Source organism: Schistocerca nitens, chromosome 1 (genome assembly GCF_023898315.1).
Source record: "Schistocerca nitens isolate TAMUIC-IGC-003100 chromosome 1, iqSchNite1.1, whole genome shotgun sequence".
In the NCBI taxonomy this organism is placed as follows: domain Eukaryota; kingdom Metazoa; phylum Arthropoda; class Insecta; order Orthoptera; family Acrididae; genus Schistocerca; species Schistocerca nitens.
The window spans coordinates 178,568,384-178,593,903 of NC_064614.1; the positions used below are offsets into that span (position 1 = coordinate 178,568,384).

Sequence of the window (25,520 nt, forward strand, 5' to 3'; positions counted from 1 at the left end):
ATCTCATTTTGTTTGTTATTGTTCGTTCTATTTGTTCGCGGCGGACGTACCATGGCACCCATTCAAGTTGCTCGTTGATCCATTTACTTAGTTTTTTTGGTTACACAGGGCGTCCAACCCTCTGACCGAACACGGTGAGCTACCGTGCTGGCTCACTCAGAAGAATCACAATGACTTTCGCTTATAGCTTTCGACTCTGTCGTTCCCGGACCAGAGCCTATTACCTCAAAATGATACATTTTACGCTTCTCTATAGGCATGAAAGTTGTAACATCATCACGGAATGACCCAGTATAACGATGAATTTTGTTTTGTATTTATTTTAACTGAAAATGCATTTATCAATTTTAAACTTTAGGTTCCTTCAGAAAGCTTGAAAATATACGTTTTATAAACTAACAATAATTCTTCTGGAATATGCAATAGTAAGCAATATAGTTATGTAGTCTTACTGCTGGTGACTGGCAGTGCAGCTCTGAACGGAGTAAAAAGATGTCCTATTACAAAAGAAGATGTTAGAAATCTAAAACAGAACAAATAATAAAAACTGATGCAGAAAAATTAACAAAAGCGTTGTACAAGTTCATATGGTGCTACTTTCGTGAAAATTTCTGTAATCTCGCTTAAAACCGTAGCTACAAAATTGAAATATTCGTATGTAAACTGATTTAAAATGTTTCCCTTAATTCACCACACTCCCGCTTTTTAGCAGGGTCCACGCCATCGGATCTTCGAACGTTACTTTTCCTCACTTAGTGAGTGTCACGAGCGCTGGAGGGAGGGAGGGCAGAGGAAGAGGGCTGACGACCCTCGAGCTTGTTAACGACATCCGGCCGCCTCTGGTTAGGTCGTCCACGTGGTCGTCTGAAGTTAACATCTTCTTTTGCAGCGTTGGCTGCAGTCGACAGCCGTGCTCTGAGAATGTGTGCACACCGGTGAAGCCCAAGTTCCATCCATTTTTTCTATAACAAGAGATGTGCCATATCTGATTACGGTCTTTAGTAACGTGATTGCATTGTAACCGTCCGCCATCTAGCGGAGCATACGCGTTCCCACTGCATGGAGACATGTTTCAATGTTCATGGCCAATGCCCAACAGTAAGTACCTTAGCATACAAATGGTTTGAGATCGGTTGATCCTGAAGGTAGATCAGCTTTTGGATCATGTTTCCAGTATTCATATAAAAGGAGCTAGTATCCGTGCTCCTTTTCAGCTAATAGTACTGATGTCACAGCGGTACACGAACTGCAAGTAATTTGCAGCGGGTTGTAAGCACCAGGGAACCAAAGCAGATAGTTACATATTTTGTGGAACATTGTTCTAGGAAAACAGGGAAGCAGTATGTCAATAAAATTTGCTAAAATAGTCTTGATCGCATAAATATTTTATTTGAACTTGTGGTCAGTTTCGCTCTATTGTACTTAGGTCATCTTCAGACCTTGTACTCCATGACAGTGACAAGAGCTGGGTTGGCTGTCTAGGCTGCTCTAGAGAGTTGTATTCGACTTTTTAGCAAATTTTGTTTAAATAGTTATATTGTAGTAGTGTGTTGAGTGTAACCGCAGTTGAAATAACCCATATTTGACGAATAAACCACTTGCATTTGTATATAAATCTCTATCTGCGGGAACACGGCCATTTTCGTGACATCAAATCACATCCTCAGGCGTACGTCTCAACAAGATACAAAACAATTTGTGGACATTACGATTCAAAACGGAAACTTATCCTAATAATTTAAGTCATTTGACAACCAATATGATATACTTAAACGTTAGTAAAACATCAAGCCTATGATATCGGAAGGAGGGAGACTCAACTTCCTCAAAATAAAAAGTTGTTACCCGCAGCAAGCAGTGCGCCGCAGGTAAAATCCACCCATTGAAAAACTGACATATTAAACCACGATAACCTACGCTGAAAAGGCCAAAATAAGAAGTCCCGGCTAATAACATTGAAAACATGACCAGTTTCGTGACACCAAATCACATGGTCAGACGAAATTTGTTGAATCTGAGTATGCCTGGTTAGGTGTAAGAGAGGGCCTGACTTACATATTAGGGACGGTATAGCCACCATTGTTGGGCCCCTCTCATCTCTTTCTTTCTCCTCTCCATCATAGCTTCGAATTTTACCATTCTATTTCTCTTCCTCTAACCTATCTACCTCTTCTATATCTCTTTCACCCCATTCTATCGTCTTATGTCTCTGCTTGATGAGAATAACTCACAAGCTGCAAGAATATAACGAGAAAACTCCCAACTAGCAATAGGACTGACATTCATAAAAGAAAAATATGTTTACTTTCATATACATAGTCATTATTATTATCATTACTATTATTATTATTCTTGATTGTTATAATTAATTTTTGATTGTTATAATTATCATTGTACTACGTTTATAATCTCTATTTTTTTTCTTAACATTAATACTGTATAACATGTAATATGTCCTTAATGTTCTGTAGAAACTGAAATTTGTTGAATCTGAGTATGCCTGGTTAGGTGTAAGAGAGGGCCTGAAGGCCCTAATCTTGCCAGGTAAAATAAATGCATAAATAAATAAAATAAATAAATACATCTGAACAAGATACAAAACAGTCACTCGAAATTACGATCCAAACGAAAGCTTATCCCAATAATGTAAGCCAAATGACAGACAGTATGAAACGCTCACACGTTAGCAAAACATTGAGCCTATAACATGGGAAGAACGGGGATCAGCCTTCTCAAAACAAAACGTTTTTACCCGCAATAAGCAGTGCACCGCAGGTCAAATCCGCTAGTTGAAAAACTGACATTTTAAACCCCGCTAACCTACACCGAAAAGGCCAGAATAAGAAGAATACCAGCTAATAATGTTCAAAACATGACGGTTAAGGAAACTAACTTCATACCAGGAAATGGCAAAAGCATACTTCCAGCCGCCTCGTCGTGCAAGGCTACGCTGCTAGTCAACGTAATGACGTGTGCCGCGACGGAGACCTCTCGTGCCACAACACACATAAGCGGCGAAATTTACAAATATTTCTGCGTGTATCAAAAAATCATGGGAATGAATGAGGTCTCGTTACACAGAAATATCGTAAGAACCATAAAATATTTCATAATACAAATACACTACTGGCCATTAAAATTGCTACTCCAAGAAGAAATGCAGATGATAAACGGGTATCCATTGGACAAATATATTATACTAGAACTGACGTTTGATTACATTTTCACGCATAGATCCTGAGAAATCAGTACCCAGAACAACCACCTCTGGCCGTAATAACGGCCTTGATACGCCTGGGCATTGACTCAGAGCTTGGATGCCGTCTACAGGTACAGCTGCCCATGGAGCTTCAACACGATACCACAGTTCATCAAGAGTAGTGACTGGCGTATTGTGGCGAGCCAGTTGCTCGGCCACCACTGACGAGACGTTTTCAATTGGTGAGAGATCTGGAGAATGTGCTGGCCAGGGCAGCAGTCGAACATTTTCTGTATCCAGAAACGCCCGTACAGGACCTGCAACTTGCGGTCGTGCATTATCCTCCTGAAATGTGGGTTTCGCAGGGATCGAATGAAGGGTAGAGCCACGGGTCGTAACACATCTGAAACGTAACGTCCACTATTCGAAGTGCTGTCAATGCGAACAAGAGGTGACTGAGACGTGTAACCAATGGCACCCCATACCATCACGCCGGGTGATACGCCAGTATGGCGATGACGAATGTGTGTTCACCGCGAATGTGTGTTCACCGCGATGTCGCCAAATACGGATGCGACCATCATGATGCTCTACACAGAACCTGGATTCATCCGAAAATATGACGGTTTTGCCATTCGTGCACCCAGGTTCGTCTTTGAGTACACCATCGCAGGCGACCTCTAATGCCACCACACACATAAGCGGCGAAATTTACAAATATTTCTGCGCATATCAAAATATCTTGGGAATGAATGAGGTCCCGTTACACAGATCTATCGTAAAAACCATAAAATATTTGATAATATAAATACATAAAAAAAACTAAAACAGGCTGCTGAAGATATAATAGCAGCACAATGTCATAGTTTTTCCGAGTTATTGTTGTCTGCTCCCGTATGTGCTCTATTTTGTTTTATCAATAACAACATAATGCCATAGTTTTGCAGACTGCTTGATTGTTATTTGCTGTTGCGTCTGGTCTATTTCTCTTTGTTTGTTTTTTATGACCAAATACTCTACAGTTTGTACGGTAGTGTTGTCTAATGGGGCTTCAGTCATTCCTGTGATATTCGGCTAGTCGCAGAAATGTTTGTAGTTTCCCCTTTCATGTGTCTGGTGGCGCTAGCGCGCTCCGGCCGCGCCATACAGGAGCACGTTGACTGGTATGAAATGAGTTTTCTTTACCGTGGTGATTTCAACGTTATAAACTGCGACTTCTTCTAATTTTGGTCTTATCACTGTAAGTTAAGACGGTTTCAACTGTGGCGGAACACATAAATTGACTTTTCGAGAAAAATTAAAACGGTATTTTGTCTACGTCCGTGTGCGCGATGAATATCAAATATTAAAAAGTGTAGTTTATTCTGTGTAAAGCTCGAAAACAGTGATGCGTTTAACAAATAGCCTTTTTGTATATAGTATCTGTGTAATGTGATAAAGAAGATCAGAGATAATGTTTTTTTGGGGTTAGATTGTTTTTCCTAGCTTGTTTCGTCTAGAGGAAGGCCGCTATTGTAGCACAGTCTGATATGTAATGTAAGTCTGTCTGTAAGTTATCAGAATATATGTCCAATTGTTACTAGAAAGTGTTGGTTATTGAAGTAGTGAGCACCTCTCATAATAGCCTCCATTAATTGCAATTAATAACTCTATTTCAGAACTTCGTGTTGCGGGGAGCTCTCTTCCCCTAGCAGTATTTGGTCGGCCATTACGCTGACGATAATTTTTAGTTAGAAATTCAGTCTGTAATATTAAATGTAAATGCGGGAGACTTCTCTATTCTGATCTTTTAATAGTTTCAAAGCTAGCAAAGTAAAGACAAATTCCATTTATCAATATTTTCGTACTGAACGAGTTCAGTATGTTTAAGATTGGCCGCTTAACGGCAGATGAGATTCTCCTCAGTTTTTGCCTTTCAGATAACGAATAGTAAAGACAGAAAAATATTCCGTTTAATAAGCATAAAATATATCTCAGTTTCTTTGTGAAAGTTTGTACATAAATGACCAGTAGCCCCTGAGAACCAAATTAATCATTACAGTTTGCGTAAAAGCACGCATATTTTCTCTCCACAATAGCATCACTCACGCGAACTATCTGTTAGAAGGCGGTAAGCTGCACTCTGTGTATAAAATATTATTTCGTGCGTACTTCGGAATACCCGATGTCCGTACGTACGTTATCGTGGTATTGGGTTATTTCAGAATCTCATGCTAGCCCACAATATTTAACAGAGCAAATAGTATTGCAGTATTCAATTTATTTTATTATTAATTACTGTAAATACAAAATTTAACACAACTACCAATCCCGAGTACCGCGATACAACATGCCAGTTTTTTAACTAGTGAATTTTATCTCTGATGCCCTAATTGTTGAGGGTAGAAGCATTTTAATTTGAGAAGTATGAGTGGCCCTCCCTCCCATATAATGAGTTTAATGTGTTACTGTCGTATATATAACATTCATTGCATATGACTTCGATTACTAGAAAAGGTGTCCGTTTTTGGATCATAATCTCAACTGATTGTTTTGTAGTTTGTTTAGATGTACACCTGAGGATGTGACTTAAAATGATGAAACTGGTCGTCTTCCTGTAAATAAAGGTTCATATACAGCTAGAAGCGGTTTGTTCGTCAAATATAGGAAAGAAAAGGCTAGCTGTAGTACTTTGCTTATGAGAAAAAATTATTTTTGTCCTATAGCATCTGCCACACCAGCACTTTGTAAAGCACTAATTACAACCTACAAGTAGATGATGCCATACTTAATAGCTTTGCTAAATCTTTGATATGTGTTAATTATCTGTCCTAATACTTTATTAAATGTTCTTAGCTACCGAGTCTTAAGAATAAATCACTGCTGTGTAACGTTAGTCTAATCAGAGATTTTAAATAAAGAAGCGTCACAATATTAGTATATAGGTACCGCTGCTTGTTTTTCATATTAAATTTCATAACTGAAATTTATTTTTCGAATTAAATCTTTAAAAATCAACATAAAAATTAGAACCATCTCCATTTAACTTTGCCTTCACATTCGTGGTTTTTAATACTAGCTTGTGTGGTGGCGTTCCACCCGAAGGTAGCTGGTTCGAACCATGACAGTGTATGAAAAACTACAGCAGCCCCTGGTCTAGGGCTACTGCTTAAAAACTAGCCGGCCGTTTTGGCCGAGGGGTTCTAGACGCTTCAGTCCAGAACCGCGCTGTTGCTACGGTCGCCGGTTCGAATCCTGCCTCGGGCATGGATGTGTGTGATGTCCTTAGGTTAGGCAGGTTTAAGTAGTATTAAATCTAGGGGACTGATGACCTCAGATGTTAAGTCCCGTAGTGCTCAGAGCCATTTGAACCATTTGAACTTAAAAATTGTAATTATGAGCTCTGCATACCGAATTAAAGCCCCTTTCGGATGTCCGGCTAATGACTCCCAAGTGGGAGTTGACCATGATAAAATGAATAACCAACGGAATTGTAAGATTTTACGAGTTGTAGTGTGTAGTGTCAGAAGTCTGAAGGTGGTAGAGAGGCTAGAAAGTCAGGAAAGGTAAACTTAAAGGCTAAATTTAGATATAGTGGTAGTCAGTGAAGTGAAATAGAAAAAAGGTGACGATTTCTGATCGGATGAATACTTGATATGAAGAGGAGCACAACGGGAGTAGTATAAATTATGAATAGGAAGGTAAGACAGAGAGTGAGTTACTGTTAACAGTTCAATTCTAGGGCTCTTTTCATCAGTATGGACAGAAAACCAGTACAAACAAAAGTAGTTCACGTATACGTGCTGACATCACAAACAGCTGACGAGAAAGCATAAGAGGATACTAAAAGTGTAACTCAGCATGAAGAGGGTGATGGAAATCGAGTAATCGAGTTACTAACATGAATAATGTACAGAAGAATGGAAAAGAAAATTGAGAATCTGTTAAATGACGATCAGGTGGCTTTAACAAAGGGAAAGCACCAGAGATGCAGTCATAACAAGCCTCTTCATAATGAAAGGAAGACTTCAGAAAAGTCAAGAAACGATCAGAGCATTTGTCGACAGAAGAAGCGATCGACAATGTGAAACGGTGGAAGAAACTGGAAATTCTGAGGAAAGCAGAAGGAAGCTACAGGGCAATATGGTTAATACACAATATGTACAAGAACCCAGAAGGAACAAGAAGAGTGAAAGACCGAGAACTAACTGCTCGGATGAAAAACTAGGTGAGACAGGGATGCAGTCTTTCGCCTCTAGTGTCCACTCTATACTTGGAAGAAGCAACGATGGAAATAAAAGAAATAGTCAAGAGAGGTGAAAGGGTATCGATGATAAGATTTGCTGATGACATTGCTGTCCTCAGTGAAAGGGAATAATATTTACGGGTCCTATTGAATTGAATCAACAGTCTACTGAGTACACCAGAGAGTAAACCGGAAAAAGATAAAAGTAATGAGAAGTAGCAGGACTTGGAATGGCAAGAAATTTAACGTCAAAATGGTGAAATCGAAGAAATTCTTTACCTTAGACGCAAAATTACCATTGACAGACGAAGCGTGGAGATCATGAAAAGTTTATTATGACAGAAAAAGAGGACATTTCTGGCCGAGAGAAGCCTACTAACATAAAGAAGAGACTTCAATCTGACGAAGAAATTTCTGAGAATTTACTTTTTGAGCACAACATTGTGTGGCAGTGCATCATGGACAGTGGAAAAACAGGAGCAGAAGACAATGGAAGTGTTTGAGGTTTGGTGTTACAAAAGAATGTTAAAAATTATGAGGACTGATAGAATAGGGAATGAGGAGGTTCTCCACAGAAAGGTTAAGAAGGGAACGTACCGAAACCACAGACAAGGAGAAGGAACAGGAATGTAAGACATGTGTTATCACATCAGGAAATAAATTCCGCGGTATTAAAGGCAAAAACTATAGGAGAAGACAGTGAGTGGAATACATCCAGCAAATAACTGAGGACGTAAGTTGCAAGTGCTGCGCTGAGATGAAGAGGTTGACAGGAGAGAGTAGTTCATGGCGGGCCGCTTCAAACCATTCACGGGACTGATGCCCGGAAGAAAAATAAATGACTTCCAGTGTTTGGCTGCCTAGTGAAGGAGATATTACAGCGTTAAATTCCTGATCACTTGATACGCCTGTGTTGTCGTTTAAAATTAAAGACAATTAGTGCGTTGGTAAACGCGGCGGCCTATTTACTGCTGTTCAAGAGGAGTAGGTGATGTGCCTGTACGTTTCGCCACTTATCTTTTCTTTCACCATCAGCGCAAGTAAAAAAACTATATTTTCATGCGTTTATCACAACCATCACACTTTACAGCTGCACAGCTGACAGGCCTGTCTTGCTAGACTTCCAGATAAAACTCTACGAACCATAGCGACAGTACACATAAAATGTATTCGCCATTGGGAATATGGACAACCATCAGCTGTAGAATGGAATGACGACAGTGAAAACTTGTGTCTGACTGGGCCTCGGACTCGGATTTCCAGCTTCTGCCGAGCGGTCGCCTTACGATTTTGCTATCTGTGCACGATTCACGGAGCCCCAAACTTCCGTATGTCGTCAACCACGCTTCTACAATCTGTACTCGTGCATCCATTATGTATATTCCTGTACAGGTGTAGCATTTTACTTGAAAGTCCCTTGCCCATTGTCGGCGAATAAATACGAAGGATCTTTGCATAGAAATTCAGAATAACTCAGGCACCGCCATATCGTATATAGTGACAGTAGGCCTAAGCCCGCACCCGGCGCCTTACCCAAGGGGCTACGGGGCATAGCTGCTAAGCTATCTACTCCTGACTGCATACTTAATGACGAAATAGTGAAAGATGATCAACACAGTTATCAAGATTGGCAGTGGCCTCTCAGTATAAACAAATGCAATGTACTGTGTGTCAGTAGGCGAAAAACCCTTATGTGCTTTGCTAATATATATATATATATATATATATATATATATATATATATATATATATATATATATATATATACTCCTGGAAATTGAAATAAGAACACCGTGAATTCATTGTCCCAGGAAGGGGAAACTTTATTGCCACATTCCTGGGGTCAGATACATCACATGATCACACTGACAGAACCACAGGCACATAGACACAGGCAACAGAGCATGCACAATGTCGGCACTAGTACAGTGTATATCCACCTTTCGCAGCAATGCAGGCTGCTATTCTCCCATGGAGACGATCGTAGAGATGCTGGATGTAGTCCTGTGGAACGGCTTGCCATGCCATTTCCACCTGGCGCCTCAGTTGGACCAGCGTTCGTGCTGGACGTGCAGACCGCGTGAGACGACGCTTCATCCAGTCCCAAACATGCTCAATGGGGGACAAATCCGGAGATCTTGCTGGCCAGGGTAGTTGACTTACACCTTCTAGAGCACGTTGGGTGGCAGGGGATACATGCGGACGTGCATTGTCCTGTTGGAACAGCAAGTTCCCTTGCCGGTCTAGGAATGGTAGAACGATGGGTTCGATGACGGTTTGGATGTACCGTGCACTATTCAGTGTCCCCTCGACGATCACCAGTGGTGTACGGCCAGTGTAGGAGATCGCTCCCCACACCATGATGCCGGGTGTTGGCCCTGTGTGTCGTATGCAGTCCTGATTGTGGCGCTCACCTGCACGGCGCCAAACACGCATACGACCATCATTGGCACCAAGGCAGAAGCGACTCTCATCGCTGAAGACGACACGTCTCCATTCGTCCCTCCATTCACGCCTGTCGCGACACCACTGGAGGCGGGCTGCACGATGTTGGGGCGTGAGCGGAAGACGGCCTAACGGTGTGCGGGACCGTAGCCCAGCTTCATGGAGACGGTTGCGAATGGTCCTCGCCGATACCCCAGGAGCAAAAGTGTCCCTAATTTGCTGGGAAGTGGCGGTGCGGTCCCCTACGGCACTGCGTAGGATCCTACGGTCTTGGCGTGCATCCGTGCGTCGCTGCGGTCCGGTCCCAGGTCGACGGGCACGTGCACCTTCCGCCGACCACTGGCGACAACATCGATGTACTGTGGAGACCTCACGCCCCACGTGTTGAGCAATTCGGCGGTACGTCCACCCGGCCTCCCGCATGCCCACTATAGCCCTCGCTCAAAGTCCGTCAACTGCACATACGGTTCACGTCCACGCTGTCGCGGCATGCTACCAGTGTTAAAGACTGCGATGGAGCTCCGTATGCCACGGCAAACTGGCTGACACTGACGGCGGCGGTGCACAAATGCTGCGCAGCTAGCGCCATTCGACGGCCAACACCGCGGTTCCTGGTGTGCCCGCTGTGCCGTGCGTGTGATCATTGCTTGTACAGCCCTCTCGCAGTGTCCGGAGCAAGTATGGTGGGTCTGACACACCGGTGTCAATGTGTTCTTTTTTCCATTTCCAGGAGTATATATATATATATATATATATATGGACAACCATCAGCTGTACTATATACTATTGTGAAACACTAAAGAGTAATTCTGAGAAGAGCAGACGAGAGATTGAAATTTACTCTAAGAATCCTAGGGATAGCCGTCTTCAGCCAGAATAGTTGTTTATTAGACATGGTTCATTGGAAATTGCGTGTCTTTGCCTACTCCGACTTGTCTTTCTCAGCCACTAATTGAACGGCCTACATTTCAACGTGAATTGCAAGTCACGGCGCAGTCTGTTATTTTTCACATCAACGAATGGCAACGAGACGTGAAAGGGGTGATAAGTGCTAGAAAAAATCTTGAGAGCGAATGAAGGTTTTTGTAATTTATGTTTGTATTAACGCACGTTTATTTTATTACTGAACGAGTATTGCAATATAAATTTTACCTGCCAGTTTAATTTAACTTCATAGCTCGAATTAACCATATTTTCTTCTTAAAGATATTACATTGACTTCTTATCGTTGCTGAAACTAATTGGCATTGGTCTCTGTGAATCACTCTCACAAGTTTTCACCTTGTCTGAAATATGGCACTACAACTCAGTTAAATCTCATTTGTATAGTAGTATGGGTCAATGTATACAGGTTTTGTCGATCCCATGGCAGTTTGCTTAAAAAAAGGTTTAATTACTAGAACACTGCTCCAAATGTCTTAGTTTCTCACCATACGATTAGTTATAGTCAGAAGCGGTGCTTTTCTATGAAAATTATCATTAACTTTGGCCCGTCGTAAGTTTCTTATTTTTGACGCTGCGTAATTTACAAAAACTTGTGTCAATGGAAATTGCTTCAGTTCAAGGAAGTCTGTGTGTTGATATCACTGTTGGCTTACATTGTAAGCAAATAAACTGTAGAAATTTTCTAGCATATGACTTCAGGTGTCTGAAAATAGCCTAGTAGCCAGAACTGCAGTAATTAAGATAAAGATTACAAATTCAGTCAGTTGTGGAATGACTTTGTCGTTTAAAAAAATTAATTAAAAGTTATGTAATCTTTCACATGTTTATTTAACTATAGAGTGTCATAGTGAAGCTCAGTAGGCCACGACACATCATACAATACTTAACAGACGCCGATGTACAAGCAGAGTTTTCAAATGTATTTACGATAATGATTGAAACACAAGAACGTTATAGTTACTGATACCTAAGACTTTTATGTATGCATATATCTTAAGAGAATATAGGATTAGATACTGAAGTCCACCATTCATCTCTACAAACGGAATACAATACACCAGCATTTCGACTCAAATGTATTTATTCACTGTGGAAAAGAAAATGACGTCGTGTGCCTGTGACACGCGTGAAACTGTTCTGTATTACAATTCCTGAATCTCAGTGTTTACGTGATTAACCGAAATTTGCGCTTAATTCGGAGGCACTTTTCAACTATGTGTTGCAAATTCTTCTCAACCATCGAAATGCTGGTATATTGTATTCCGTTTGTAGAGACGAATGGTAAACTTCAGTATCTATCCCTATATTATCTACTCAGATACATGCGTACATAAAAGTCTTAGTTATCAATAACTATAACGTTCTTTACGTGAATTGTTTCTTGAGTCTCAGTTCTATCTAGAATGCGTCTGCATCAACAAAAATGTAGCAATGACTATATATATATGTAATAAATACGTTTATAGCATACCACATGTCATTTTCTCTTATAGTCAAGTCAAACTTGGTGTGAGAAAACGTATTAAAGAGCACATTCAAGGGGAAATTAGGCCATTCCACGGTGGTGCTGTCGGAGAAGGAGTTCACGTGATAGGAAATGTCAGACGCAGCCTCTTTTGACAAGTACTGGCAGGTGCGGGCTTCTATCGATCCCAGTTCCATCTCATATGCATGGGAAGGCGGGTCCTAGCGGCTTATACCATCGTTGTGGTATCCTTGGAAAGACACAGGATGTTTTCACATTATGTAACTGCTTTTTGTATAGCTTTGTCGGAAAACTTTACGCCATATTGCATTAGTTTTATAGTCTGGAATGGCAATACAAACACATGATTCTGTAATCAGTAAATCGCATAAAGTCCCTCAAAACTGAGTGTAGGCGAAAAAGAGCAGTATGTAACTTTAACTCTGGTTAACAATTTTCCATGCGAAATCCACATACTATAATTAGTCGAGCTGAAATGAACGTCGGAGAACATCCACACTGTGACGAACTAGATGGGTGTGCATAATTACACACGAAATAAGGGACGAAAGAGCATTGTCACTCCTTGTCATAGCATTCTTTGGTGACATACATTAGTTAAAGAGTTATAAAAACTACAAGAAGAAACAGGATTCCATAGGGTTCAAATGGCTCTGAGTACTATGTGACTTAACATCTGAAGTCATTAGTCCCCTAGAACTTAGAATTAATTAAACCTAACTAACCTAAGGACATCATACACATACATGCCCGAGGCAGGATTCGAACCTGCGACCGTAGCGGTCGCGCGGTTCCAGACTGAAGCGCCTAGAACTGCTCGGCCACCACTGCCTGCGTGATCGGATTAAAACGGCTGTAAAACAGGGGTGTAGTCTATACTTCGAAGAAGTAACGACGGGAAAGAAAGAAAGGTCAAGAGTGGGATTAAAATCCAAGGTGAAAAGGTATCAATGATATGATTCTCTGGTTAAACTGCGATCCTCAGTATAGGTGTAGAAAAATTACAGGATTTGTTGAATGTAATGAAACCTAACGAGTGCAGAATTTGTGTTGAGAGTAAACCGTAGGACGAAAGTAATGAGAAACAGCAGAAATGAGAACAGCGAGAACCTTAACATGAGAAACGGAGATCACGCAGCAGATGAAGTTAGGAAATTCTACTACCTGTGCAGCGAAATAGTCCCTGACCGACGGAGCATGAAGGACATGAAAAAGAAACTAGCACTGCCAAAAAAAGAAATTCCTTTCCGGGCGAAATCTACTAGTATTAAAAACTAGGTTTAATTTGAATAAGAAATTTCTCTGGATGTACGTTTGGTGCAGATAATTGTATGCTAGAGCCGGCCGCGGTGGTCTAGCGGTTCTAGGCGCTCAGTCCGGAACCGCGCGACTGCTACGGTCGCAGGTTCGAATCCTGCCTCGGGCATGGATGTGTGTGATGTCCTTAGGTTAGTTAGGTTTAAGTAGTTCTAAGTTCTAGGGGACTTATGACCACAGATGTTAAGTCCCATAGTGCTCAGAGCCAATTGTATGCTAGAGAAACATGGACTGTCGGAAAAACGGAAAAGAAGAGACTCGAAGCGTTTGATACGTGGTGTGTGAAAATTAGGTGAACTGATAGGGCAAGGAACGGGGAAGAGCCACAGAATTGAAAACACTAAAAAAATAGGAAAAAGAAGAAAATCGGCTATGGTGGACAGTTATAACGTGACAGATAAATTTCAATAAGCAATATAGCAATGGAAAACTTCAAAGTGGAAGTGAAACTAAGATGTAACTGTGAAAACCGGCATGGTCAGTACTGTTAAGAAGTGTGTCATTTACGAACACAATGAAGGAGGTAAAATGATATGTATGGTATGGCAAAATTTTCCTACCTAAATTTGAGGAACTTCGAGATTCATTTAGTAAAGAGAAACATTTTGGTTTTAGATCACACGGTCAGATATCGTAATGAAGCGTGTTCTCTGTGTTAACGACGTATCTCCACAGTCCGATCGCCGCAAACTAAACTGTTGGTAGGTGATGAGAAGATTATAAACTTTTTGTTACCTGATGTTTTCTTCGAGCATATCAGAACTCAGGAGTATATCTCAACAAGCCATTTATACTTAAACAATATTAATAGCCATATTTTAAAATTTATTTTACATTTCAAGAAATTAGGTCTACGGAATTAGTAGCGAGGGTGGAGGAGGGGGCAGTGCATCATCCGATTGAGAAGTCGTTGCTGAAAAACCAGTTTTATTCTTCATGTTAGCAGTCACCTCAATAAATATTTTTCAACTGAATGTAGCACCAAGTTCATTTCAGGTTGCTCTATCGACTGAACATAAAAAATCGGAATATAGATAGTATGTGTTTATATTGAAAAACAATACTCGTATTCTAGTTGACGCTGGACGTCGGCTTTCCCCACCACTGCGCTATTCCGGGAAGATGTGTAAATGTGAAGGCTACAGGCCGAAGGCTGACATACGGAAAACTTAGACAGACGTGTATGGGGCACAATCGAACTACTAAGAGGCGAATGTCGCAGCATACTTTTATAAGCAGGATTTTATCACTGTTGTTTGTTTCAGCATTTTATTTCTACAAAAGAAATAACTTCACTGCTTGATCAAAGAAGTACAAGAGAATGTGTTAGTACTGTTAGCAGAGCCATACATCCTTGTTGTTTACCAAACTGCTTTACATACAAACATGTAAAATTGAATTGCGATGATGGTAAATTTACAGACCTTTCGATTTTATGGTGTACAATATATCTGGAAGTATGATTGGTGATGCAGTCGAACAAATAGAGTAACCAGACTAAAATCTGTTAAACTGGATGTTGGCAGTACTTTGTCGGTTTCTTAAAAAATAAATTTAAAAAAATAAAAGCAAGTTGGCACACATATATGTTGAATCAATCATTGAAGTAACTTCAGCAGCTTGTCTGTTCACTCAAGGAGGTAAAAATCGTAGAAAAGTTAGCTTCTGGAATGGACAAACAATTCGTTGAGCTGGGCGCTACACTAAACATCTGTCTCTATCAACTCAAGCTGGAAGTAATGATGTACATCAGCAGTCAAAAGTTAGAACAGTCAGACAAATGTATCGAAATCAGTCTTTGACGGTGCAAAGTCTTGTCATCTCTTTAAGTACCTATTATAAATATTTCTATTACTGAAATATAGTCAGTCTTATCTGTTACACAAACGACTGCCTTCAGTTCTGGGAAATGTTCGATGTCATGAATTTGAAGCTGATATTACGTAGGTTTATTTAAATAGCTTCAGTCTTGTTTGCATGTCTATCCTCTTGCTATTATTTTTCCCCTCCCTTGGGGAACATGTCTGAGCACATTTTTGGGAATGTGTTCCGCATTTTCAGTAGCCTGACATCAGAACAATTCCTCCACTGTTTTTTCGTTCTGTTTCTTTCTTCGTTCCCCTTCTCGTATCCTTTCTCCGTTTCGGCGTTCGAGGTTCCTCTTTTTCTTTTTCCCCCCTGGGCGCTCCTGAAGGCCAGCCCATGGGTCTGACGCCTAACAGGTGACTGGGTAACGCGTAATTCCCAGCCCTGTGTAGACATGTAGGGTTTGCACATACCCCGTGGTACAGGCCAGGCCCAGGGAGGGATGATTAGCATCCTCCTCTCCTTCTTCTCCAGCTGTGCAGCCAGCCACCAAATTTTGTCCTCAAACAGCGAAATCACCTGCTAGACAACCAACAGGCCTGAAACCAAAGAAGGAATACTCCTGTGAAGACTTTTTACGTCCCTCCAGCCAAAAAAGGTTTTAATTGTCATCTGCCAACCGTAAAGGCTCCAAGAAATCAAAGGCAAACAGTAAGTCTCTTCACTGGACCGGAGATCCTCTACAATGGTGTTGCTGTGTGATACCTTCACCCAGCCAACCTCCGTGTCGCCAGTGCGCACCGCCAATTGTTTTTCTGCCCTGGACTCCAGAGACTGACAGAGAGAGATTGGCGATGCCTTGTAGATCTCATGGATCAAGATCCTCCAGCTGTCCTCCTTATTTGAAGGCTGCCCTTCATTTTTTTCCCTCCTCCTCTCTCCCCATCATGACTCTCCTCCAATAGAACGATCGTGGTCTTAGATCCTACGAGGAGGAGTTACGGATGCTCTTGGAATGGCAGCGTCCACTTGTTGTCTGCCTCCAGGAAATAAAATTGCGTCCTCATGATTGCTTTGCCCTCCTGCATTTCTTACTGGCCTGCTTTGACATTCCCCCCAAGGAAGGGATTCAATCTCATGGGCGAGTCATGCTGCTCATTCAGGATGACATTCATAGTCAGACCATCTCCATGAACACCTAGCTGCAAGCTGTTACAGTTCGCATTTGCCTGCATTGTTTGACTTTTTCCCTTTGTGCCGTTTACATCCCTCCATTATTCGGTGCCACCAAGGCACAATTCCTCCAGCTTATTGGGCAACTTCATCACACTCCTTTTTGGTGCTCAGTGACTTTAATGTGCACCATCACCTTTGAGGCCCTCCCAGAACCTGTCAGAGAGTAGACATCTTGGCAGATTTTCTCAGTCAACTGAACCTCATCTGCCATAACATCGGAACACCCACGTTCCTTTCAGACTCCACGCACACCTGTTTCCATTTGGACCTCTGGTTCTGCACTGCCTAGCTTGCCCATCGTCTCGAGTGGTCCGTTATCTCTGACACACACTCTAGCGACCATTTTCATGTGATATGTGCAAACCAAAATGGCAGCTTTATAAAGCCAACTGCAGGCTTTACTCCTCCCTGGTGGCCTTCAACGAACAACTTTTCCCCATTTGTGATGACCAGGTAGAATACCTTAAAAACGTTATCCTTATCGCCGGAGAACGTTCCAATCCTTGCTCTTCACCTTTACCGTGCTGTGTCCCAGTCCCTTGATGGACTGAGGTGTGCAGCGACGCAATTCGCGCGTGGAGACATGCTCTCCACGTTTTTAACCCTCATCCTACGATGGTGAACTGTATTCGTTATAAACAGTTGCGTGTGCAGTGTCGTTGCTTTCTCCAGGATAGCAAGAAACATAGCTGGATTTCTTTTACTTGTTCTTTTAATACTGTAGTTCCACTCCCTCTCCCGACGGCTCTCTGTGACCAAGGTCCATTCCCCAATTTCCGGCCTGACCGTAGCAGACGAAGTCATAGTGGAGCCCATTGCTGTCTTCAACACCTTGGTCCGCTATTTTGCGGAAATTTCGAGCTCCATCCACTATCACACTGCCTTCCTCCATCGGAAAAGAGTGGAGGAGGCTCGGGCGATATCCTTCTCTTCTCAGAATCCTGAATACTGTATCGCCGCTTTTACTATAAGGGAGCTAGATCGTGCTCTCATTTCATTCGGATCCTCTGCCCCAGATGTTGCAGCACTTTTCTCTTGCAGGCACGTGTTTTCTCCTTCATCCGTACAATCGCATCTGGGCAGAGAGCAAGTTTCCCAGACGCTGGCGTGATGCCACTGTCATACCCAAACCTAAGTACAGTAAGGAAAAACCCCTTCCTTCTGGTTATCACCCGTTTCTCTCACTAGCTGTGTTTCCAAGGTGATGGAGCGTATGATTCATGCCTAGCTGGTACAGTGGCTCGAGTCTCGCAATTTACAAACTTCTGCACAATGTGGATTTAGAGTGCGCCTTTCTGCAGTTGACCATTTCGTCAGTTTGTCAACACATCTCATACATGGTTTTCTGCGAAAATACCAGACTGTGGCCGCGGTTTTTGATTTGGAGAAAGCCTACGACACCTGCTGGAGGACTGGTACCCTCCATACTCTCTAGATGTGGAGCTTCCAAGGTCGGATGCCCCATTTCTTTCAGGAAATTTTCAAAGACAGTGTTTCCACGGTACGTGTTGGTTCTGCCTTGTTAGACACGTTTATCCAGGAAAACGGTGTGCCTCAGGGATCTTTCCTGAGCGTCGTTCTCTCAGCTATCGGCATTAACCCTTTTACGGCCTGTCTCCCTCCGAGCATCTCCGGCTCTCTTTCCGTTGACGATTTTGCGATCAATCGCAGCTCTCCTCTAACTTGTTTTCTTTAGTGGCGTCGTCAGCGGTGTCTCGATCGTCTTTACCCGTAGAGCATCAAACAATGCCTTTTTCTTTTCAACAGACAAAACCGTTTGTATGACTTTCTGTTGGCGCCATGTGTTTCCTCCAGCGTCTTTACATCTTCGACCTGCTCTTCCGTTCGCTGAAACTGCAAAATTCCTGGGTCTCATGCTCGACAGGAAATTTTCTTGGTCCTGCCAAGTGTCCTACTTGGCTGCCCACTGTACCCAATCACTCAGTGTCCTACATGTTCTCAGCAATACTCCCTGGGGAGCAGATCGGACCACCCTCCTCCGTTTGTATCGATTCCTTGTCCATTCGAAACTAGACTACGGGTGTTTCATTTATGCATATGCACGTTCGTCCATCTTACACCGTCTCAATACAATCCACCATCGTGGCATCTGTTTGACCACTGGCACCTTTTACACTAACCCGGTTGAGAGTTTGTATGCAGAAGCTGCCGAACTACCACTGTTATTCCGCCGTGACTTTCTCCTCAGCAGATACGCATGCCACTTGTCTGATATGCCTGGCCATTCGTCCAAAGCCTCCTCCTTCGATGAATCCTTTGATTGCCCTTATGAGGCGCGTCCCTGTTCTGTTACCTCATGGAGTTAGCTTTCAGCTGTTGTGCCAGCAGCTTAACTTCGCGCTACCTGACACTTTCCTGACGAGTGTGAGCCCTCGCCACCTTGGCTTCGTGCGGTGGCCCATGTTAACCTTGGACTTCATTCACTTCCTAAGAACACAATTCCAGACTCGCTCTATCACAGTAAGTTTCAAAATCTTAAACACAGCTGCGATTCGGCAACTATATAAATCTGAAGAGGTTGAAAACTGGTTGCCTGATTTTTTCAACGTTTTCGCCTTACGTTTCTCGATATTTACACGGAACTTCGCTACAGTACCGTTGCGTACACCGATGGCTCTAGGACTGACCTGAGTCGGGTGTGCCTTTGTGATTGGAACCGACGAGTTTCGGTATCGGCTTCTGGAACACTGCTCAGTATTATCAGCGGAGCTCTTCGTCCTGTATCAGGCCACGCAGTACACCCGACGACTCAGGCTTTTCAATTGTGTCATTAACTCCAACTCTCTCAGCGCCGTTCAGAGTCTCTGTACACCGTTCATCTCTTAGTGCGACGGGTCCAGGAAAGCTTTCACTTGCTCACTCTTGATGGAGCATTGTAATGTTTATGTGGGTCCTTGGTCACGTCGGTCGTCTGGCGTAGTGCCAAAGCTGCAGTCTTCCTACATCTGCCCAGTAGTTCTTCCATTCCCTCGGACGATATCTGTGTTGTCGTCTGTCAGCAGGTGATGTCACTTTGGCATCACCACTGGAATTCCCCTTATGGGAAGAAGCTCTGGGGATTTAAATCTCTCCCAGTGGCATGGCCGACCTGATCTCGTCCCTCTCGGTGGGAGAAGATCCTTTTAGCTAGGTTGCGTACTGGGCACGTCGTTTTGACCATCGCCATTTGTTAGGTGATGATCGTGCTCATTGTCATCAAGCTTTGACAGTTCGCAGTTTCCTGACGGAATGCCCATTTTTTACAACTTACCTTCTAATTTATTTTTGCCGTTTTAGTGAAAAACGCGCGGGCTGTCAACCAAGTTTTACTTTTAACCCGCCGTGGCAATATGGCGAAGGACATTCAGTCTTAAGTTCAGGATCTCCGTTGTCTCTACGGCATATTTTATGGACCTTTCTCCAAGAGGAAGTCCCTATTTTCGGCTGTCTTTCCTTCCGTTGATTCGGCTTAACGAGTAGTCGCTTTTAAATCCTTTTTCGTCTTTGTATTCTACGGTTCTGACATGTGTGCGTGTGACCTTAGTTGTTTTTGAGCCCTAAAACGAAACAGTCGTGCCTGGAACATCTGTTACCAAATTATTATGGCTTACCATTAAGAGACTTAATGAAAATAATTGGTGCTGTTGACCAAAGATTTTTTCCTAATTTAATTACCCTTAACCCCAGTTTCTTCCCAGCGCCCGCATTCAGTTCAGCCAACATGCACTTCTTTCCTCGGAAGACAAGTGCATCATGTCTTCTGACTGGCATTGTTACCGTGTTCCAATGAGTGTTTTTTTCAGGTTATATAGTCTCATGGCACATTCAGCACTTAGCACGGTCTTCAAACGAAATGAAAAATAAAGCAGTTGTCATTCCAAATTGACAAGTGTGGCTTTTCCTCCTTTTTCTTTTTGGACAATTGTGTAAATTCCATAAGGTACATGTGCCAAATAAGGCCCGGTTCCTAATAAAGCCCACTCTCATTTTCTAGCATAGAAAGTTTGAAAACAGCGCGAAATGTCTTCGGTAGTGACAGTTTGTGACATCTAGTGGCAAAGGCAACAACTATTTCCGCACCCGCTCTCGTGCCGGCCATTTTACTTCCAGTTGTGCTACGGCGTTCAGCAAAGGAGGGCTGCTTCTTATTTGCACGGTACGTTTCATCTAATGCAATCGTTTCGGTTATGAAGTATTTGTACTAGTAAATATGTATTTATGAACAGAAAATTGTGCTGTATTAAGATAGTTGCATTATCTTCCTAACAATAAGTTTCTTTTTAAACAATTAAAGCACACGCGTTTTAAACTGATTGTTCCCAATAAGGCCCATCCGTGGCGCTCCAAACAAGGCCCGGGCGGGCCTTATTAGGCACCCTGTTGTATGGAGCTGTGCATAACTGCAATGCATATTTAAGTTCAGTGTATCCTGGGAAACCTCATGTAACACGTATTTATTATCTGTAAATTAGATCTAAATTATTTTATACATTTTTACCGAGCTATTAGTTGGTCGTTGCAAGAAATGTCAAAAGAAAACATTTTAAATTCGTTCTTGGTAATCTTTGTGACAGGGCGATATGCATTTAGATCAATAACATTTAGTAGCTATAATTGAAGTACGGTACTTTAAAAAATATATATAATCACAGTTTTACAAACCTAATTCTGAAGATCAGTCTTACTGGTAATGTTTGTTTTTAGATGGAGCCACAGAGAAAACGAGCAATATGGGATGCAGATAATTTAAAACGAGCTGTAGAATCTGTTGCTGAAGGAATGCCCGTCAGAGCCGCTTCGAAAACATACGGGATTCCTCGACGTACGTTACGCAACCACATACGTTCTGGACTAACAACCAAACGTTTGGGACGAAAAACTTGTTTGGACGAAGCTCAGGAAAGAGAACTTTGCCAAAGAATTTTTCGACTCACTGAAGTTGGGTATCCAATTACAGCAAAAGTGCTCAGAAAATGTGTATATGCATATTGTGAAAAGAATAGTATGCAGAATCCTTTTAATGAGACGAAGAGATTGGCTGGACACAAGTGGCTCAAGCTCTTCCTACAAAGACACCCAGACATTGCAAGAAGGAATGCACAACACTTGAATCCAGGAAGAGCTGCAAAGCTGAACAAGATTATTGTAAATGATCATTTTCAGAAACTGAGTACGGTCGTGTACGAATTGGAGTTATTTGACTAACCCCACCTTATCTACAATATGGACGAAAAGGGATGTCGCCTCGCACTCCACAAGTCTCCTGATGTTTTAGGCAAGAAAGGTGTGAAACGCTTGCACTTTGTTGCCCCACAACATGGGGAAAATGCTACCATTGTCTCATGTGGGAATGCAATTGGACAGGTTATTCCTCCTATGATACTTTTCAAAGGAAAGCGACGCAAGCCAGAATGGGGAGACTACTTGCCACCTGGGACTGCAGTAGAAATGACAGACAAGGGCTCAATGAATACTGCGACATTCATCAAATGGATACATCATTTTGCCAAATACAAGCCCGCAAAAGATGTCATTTTGATATTTGATGGAGCATCGTCACACTTGAACCCAGAAAGTTGCGACTTCGCTGAAGAGCACAATATCAGACTTTACTGCTTGCCCAGCAACACAACACATGAGCTGCAACCCATGGATAAATCAGTATTCAAGCCGTTTGAGTCTTACTGGAATGACGAAGTTCAGCTATACTGGTCTACACATGAAAGGGAAGAAAACAGAGCAATTAATAAACGTGTGTTTGGAAAAATCTTCAGCAAGGTGTGGCCAAAAGCAGCATCCCCAGTAAATGTCATGTCTGGGTTGCGTGCAACAGGGATTTATCCTTTTGACCCAGAAGCTATTCCAGACAGTGCATTTGCTCCTTCTCGTCCATCAGAGCGTCCTGACCTAGAAGAGGACATGACAATTGCCCCTGAAACAGGGAAACTGCCGGAGACCCAATCAGTCCCAAAGGCTTCCCCAAAAAGGGGCGCCAGTCTATTGATTCCATTTCATCAGAAAGCGAGGCATATTCAGTAAAGGATAGCTCAAGTGACTTCAGTCTTGAAGATAGTGACGCACCTGAAGATCTCGAGTGTTCTTTCAGCGAAATTATGCAAACCCCAAAGCTGAAGAACAAAACCCAAACACCACGGAAGAAGGCATTAAATTACAAGGCGCAAGTCGCGTCTAAGGCACTATTCACGCAGACTCAAAAGAAAAATGGTACCAACGAAAGCACTGGGTCTAAGGCAGATTCACATCGCCAAAAAATTTCACCCTCAGTAATGAATATTCAAAAGAAAAAATGCAAAAATAAAGACTCCACTGAAGCAAGCAGCAGTTCTGCCTCTAAGAATGTGTTGCAAGAGGTTGGCTGGTTTTGTCACGTATGCTGTGAAGATACGATATTCGACATGAGACTTTGCAGAAAATGTATGAAATATGTGCATGAAGATTGTGTAGGGTTGACACGAAAAGACAAAGTGCTAAATTTCCTGTGCCCCACCTGTAAAAAATTATTTAAATGAGCCAAACCAGTTTCACAAATCATTTATTTTTGAACTCAATGTAGTTGTAGGATGTTGCACTTACGATCTCGGAATCTTACCACTTACGCAAACTGAATACGAAAATCCTAAACGTTAGGTGGGCCTTATTTGGTACACGTACCTTAGTCCTGCTAATGTAGGACTAATCTTCAACAAATATTGTTAACAAACTGCTTGATATGCGACAAGTATCTGCCTCGCTCTAGCGGCCCCCTTCTTCAGCGTTTCTTTTTGTTTTCCTCCTCAACTCCTCACCAACTAGCCGACGTGCTTGGAGCGCTACGCTCGCGCTCACGCTCTCGGATCTCTGTTTGTTCACGCCTGGTATACGCCTTGTAAGCCTCTTACTCTTTGTATAATGACCTGAGTACAATGCCACAAAATATTTTGCCCGCTTTACAACACTGTGTGGCCACATTTCATAAACATGCTCAAGTGTAGAGGGTGGTGTTTAAAGAAATATCCAATGCTACGAAATATTTTAAGTCTGTTAGTACCAATGAGAAGCACATAAAAATCCTCTCGCAAGTCATTCACCGTAGCAGTCAGGAGAATAATATTTAAGTTCATTTCCTTTTATTTCATACAATTTGTCTGGGGTGATAGATTTATCATGTTACTGGATGGAAGGGAATCAGCAGATGTAGAATCGACTGTAACTTCTCAAAATGATCGATATGGAACGACGATAAAACTGTTGTGGTAGGAGCCGGCCGCAGTGGCCGTGCGGTTCTAGGCGCTCCAGTCCGGAGCCGCGCTGCTGCTACGGTCGCAGGTTCGAATCCTGCCTCGGGCATGGGTGTGTATGATGTCCTTAGGTTAGTTAGGTTTAAGTAGTTCTAAGTTCTAGGGGACTGATGACCACAGCAGTTGAGTCCCATAGTGCTCAGAGCCATTTGAACCATTTTTTTGGTCTGGTAGGCTTGATGAAATGAGCAAGTAAATTAAAATAAATTTTCTTTTCTAAATGGTACATAGGTCTGTTGAAGTGAATCAGCAATGTAGAGGATGCAAGCATATTTAAGGCACCGCCTCTGGGGCCTCGGGATGTGAGTGCTTTTGCGCTTGGAGCAGCTTTAGCAAATACACTTACCTGTCTCCTAGCCGGATAACTTAGTGCAAGTCACACAAAATTTCATCGAAGCGTCTGTTCATCAGGTGGTGGCAGGTACCGTAGTCAGAACTGTGACCCAGTCGTGTTTTTCAGCAGTCAGAATGTGACTATCATGTCGAATACTTGATTCGATTAAATGTTTTCGGACTTCTGCAGTGGTATCCGGCGGCAGACCCAAGAAGTGTTTTTACTCGTATACACTACGTTTCTCGAAAATAGGTCGCTTGCTATTGCAGTCCAGTAGCGACTGCCAACTGTGAAGGTACAGCTACGCTTTCGACATACCCCTTTGGATGTCAGAATGATACGCATCGGTTGAGCTGATCCATAGTCCAGCTGCCCCCCCCCCCCCTCCCCCTACGTGCCCATATACATCTAATAAAAGATATTGTGCAACAGATAACTAATAGGACAGGGGTGGCCCTAACAGAAGATAACAAATAGAGGTATTACCTAACTAGAAAATAAAATAATTGTCCACGCTAATTTTTGTTTATTATAAAGTTCCCTGCTTGGATCAGAAACTATAACACGGTCTATTTGATCTCAATAAATGCAGAGAAGACTGAACTTGACAATCATTGACATGGGACAGTACTATTCCAACACTAGAATGTTGTCCGCCCCTGGTAGCTGAGTGGTCAGTGAGACGAAATGTCATGCCTAACGGCCCGTGTTCGATTCCCGGTTGGGTCGGAGATTTTCTCCGCTCAGGGACTGGGTGTTGTGTTGTCCTAATCATCATCGTTTCACCCCTTTCGACATGCATGTCACCGAAGTGGCATCAGCTCGAAAAACTTGCACCAGGCGAACGGTCTACCCGACGGGAGGCCCTAGCCACACGGCATTTCAATTTTACTTGAACGTTACGGTAAAAACTGTATAGTGGTGAATGGAATAAAATCGTAATCTACGAGTCATGGGCAGATAAATCCGAAGTGGGCACACAGATTGCCTGAATCAGCCCGAAGAATAAAAACTACCACGTCCAAGTAACATCACTCATCAAGTCATGATTGAGTCTTCATTCACTCAAGAAAAATATAAGATTTATGGAACACAATCGGTCCTGTCAACGTGCATACTAACATTTGGCAATTTTCACACCCTGCTTCCCCCGGAGTTGCAGTTACTCTCTATACCCTGTGCTCAGTAATGTGGAATATTGAGAGTGTCGTGGTTGCTGCAGACGTCAA

General features: G+C 42.5%; 1 protein-coding gene across 1 annotated transcript; it reads left to right on the forward strand.

Annotated features, from left to right (window-relative positions):
* The first annotated feature begins 21,882 nt into the window (after nucleotides 1-21,882).
* On the forward strand, nucleotides 21,883-22,698 carry LOC126235384 (uncharacterized). Its single transcript, XM_049944141.1, has one exon. It carries the CDS (start codon nucleotides 21,883-21,885, stop codon nucleotides 22,696-22,698), a length of 816 nt encoding a protein of 271 aa, XP_049800098.1.
* The last annotated feature ends 2,822 nt before the right edge of the window (nucleotides 22,699-25,520 follow it).

What these genes read in the sequence shown, in the direction of transcription:
- LOC126235384 (XM_049944141.1), top strand. Translation starts at nt 21,883, where the DNA reads ATGGACGAAAAGGGATGTCGCCTCGCACTCCACAAGTCTCCTGATGTT.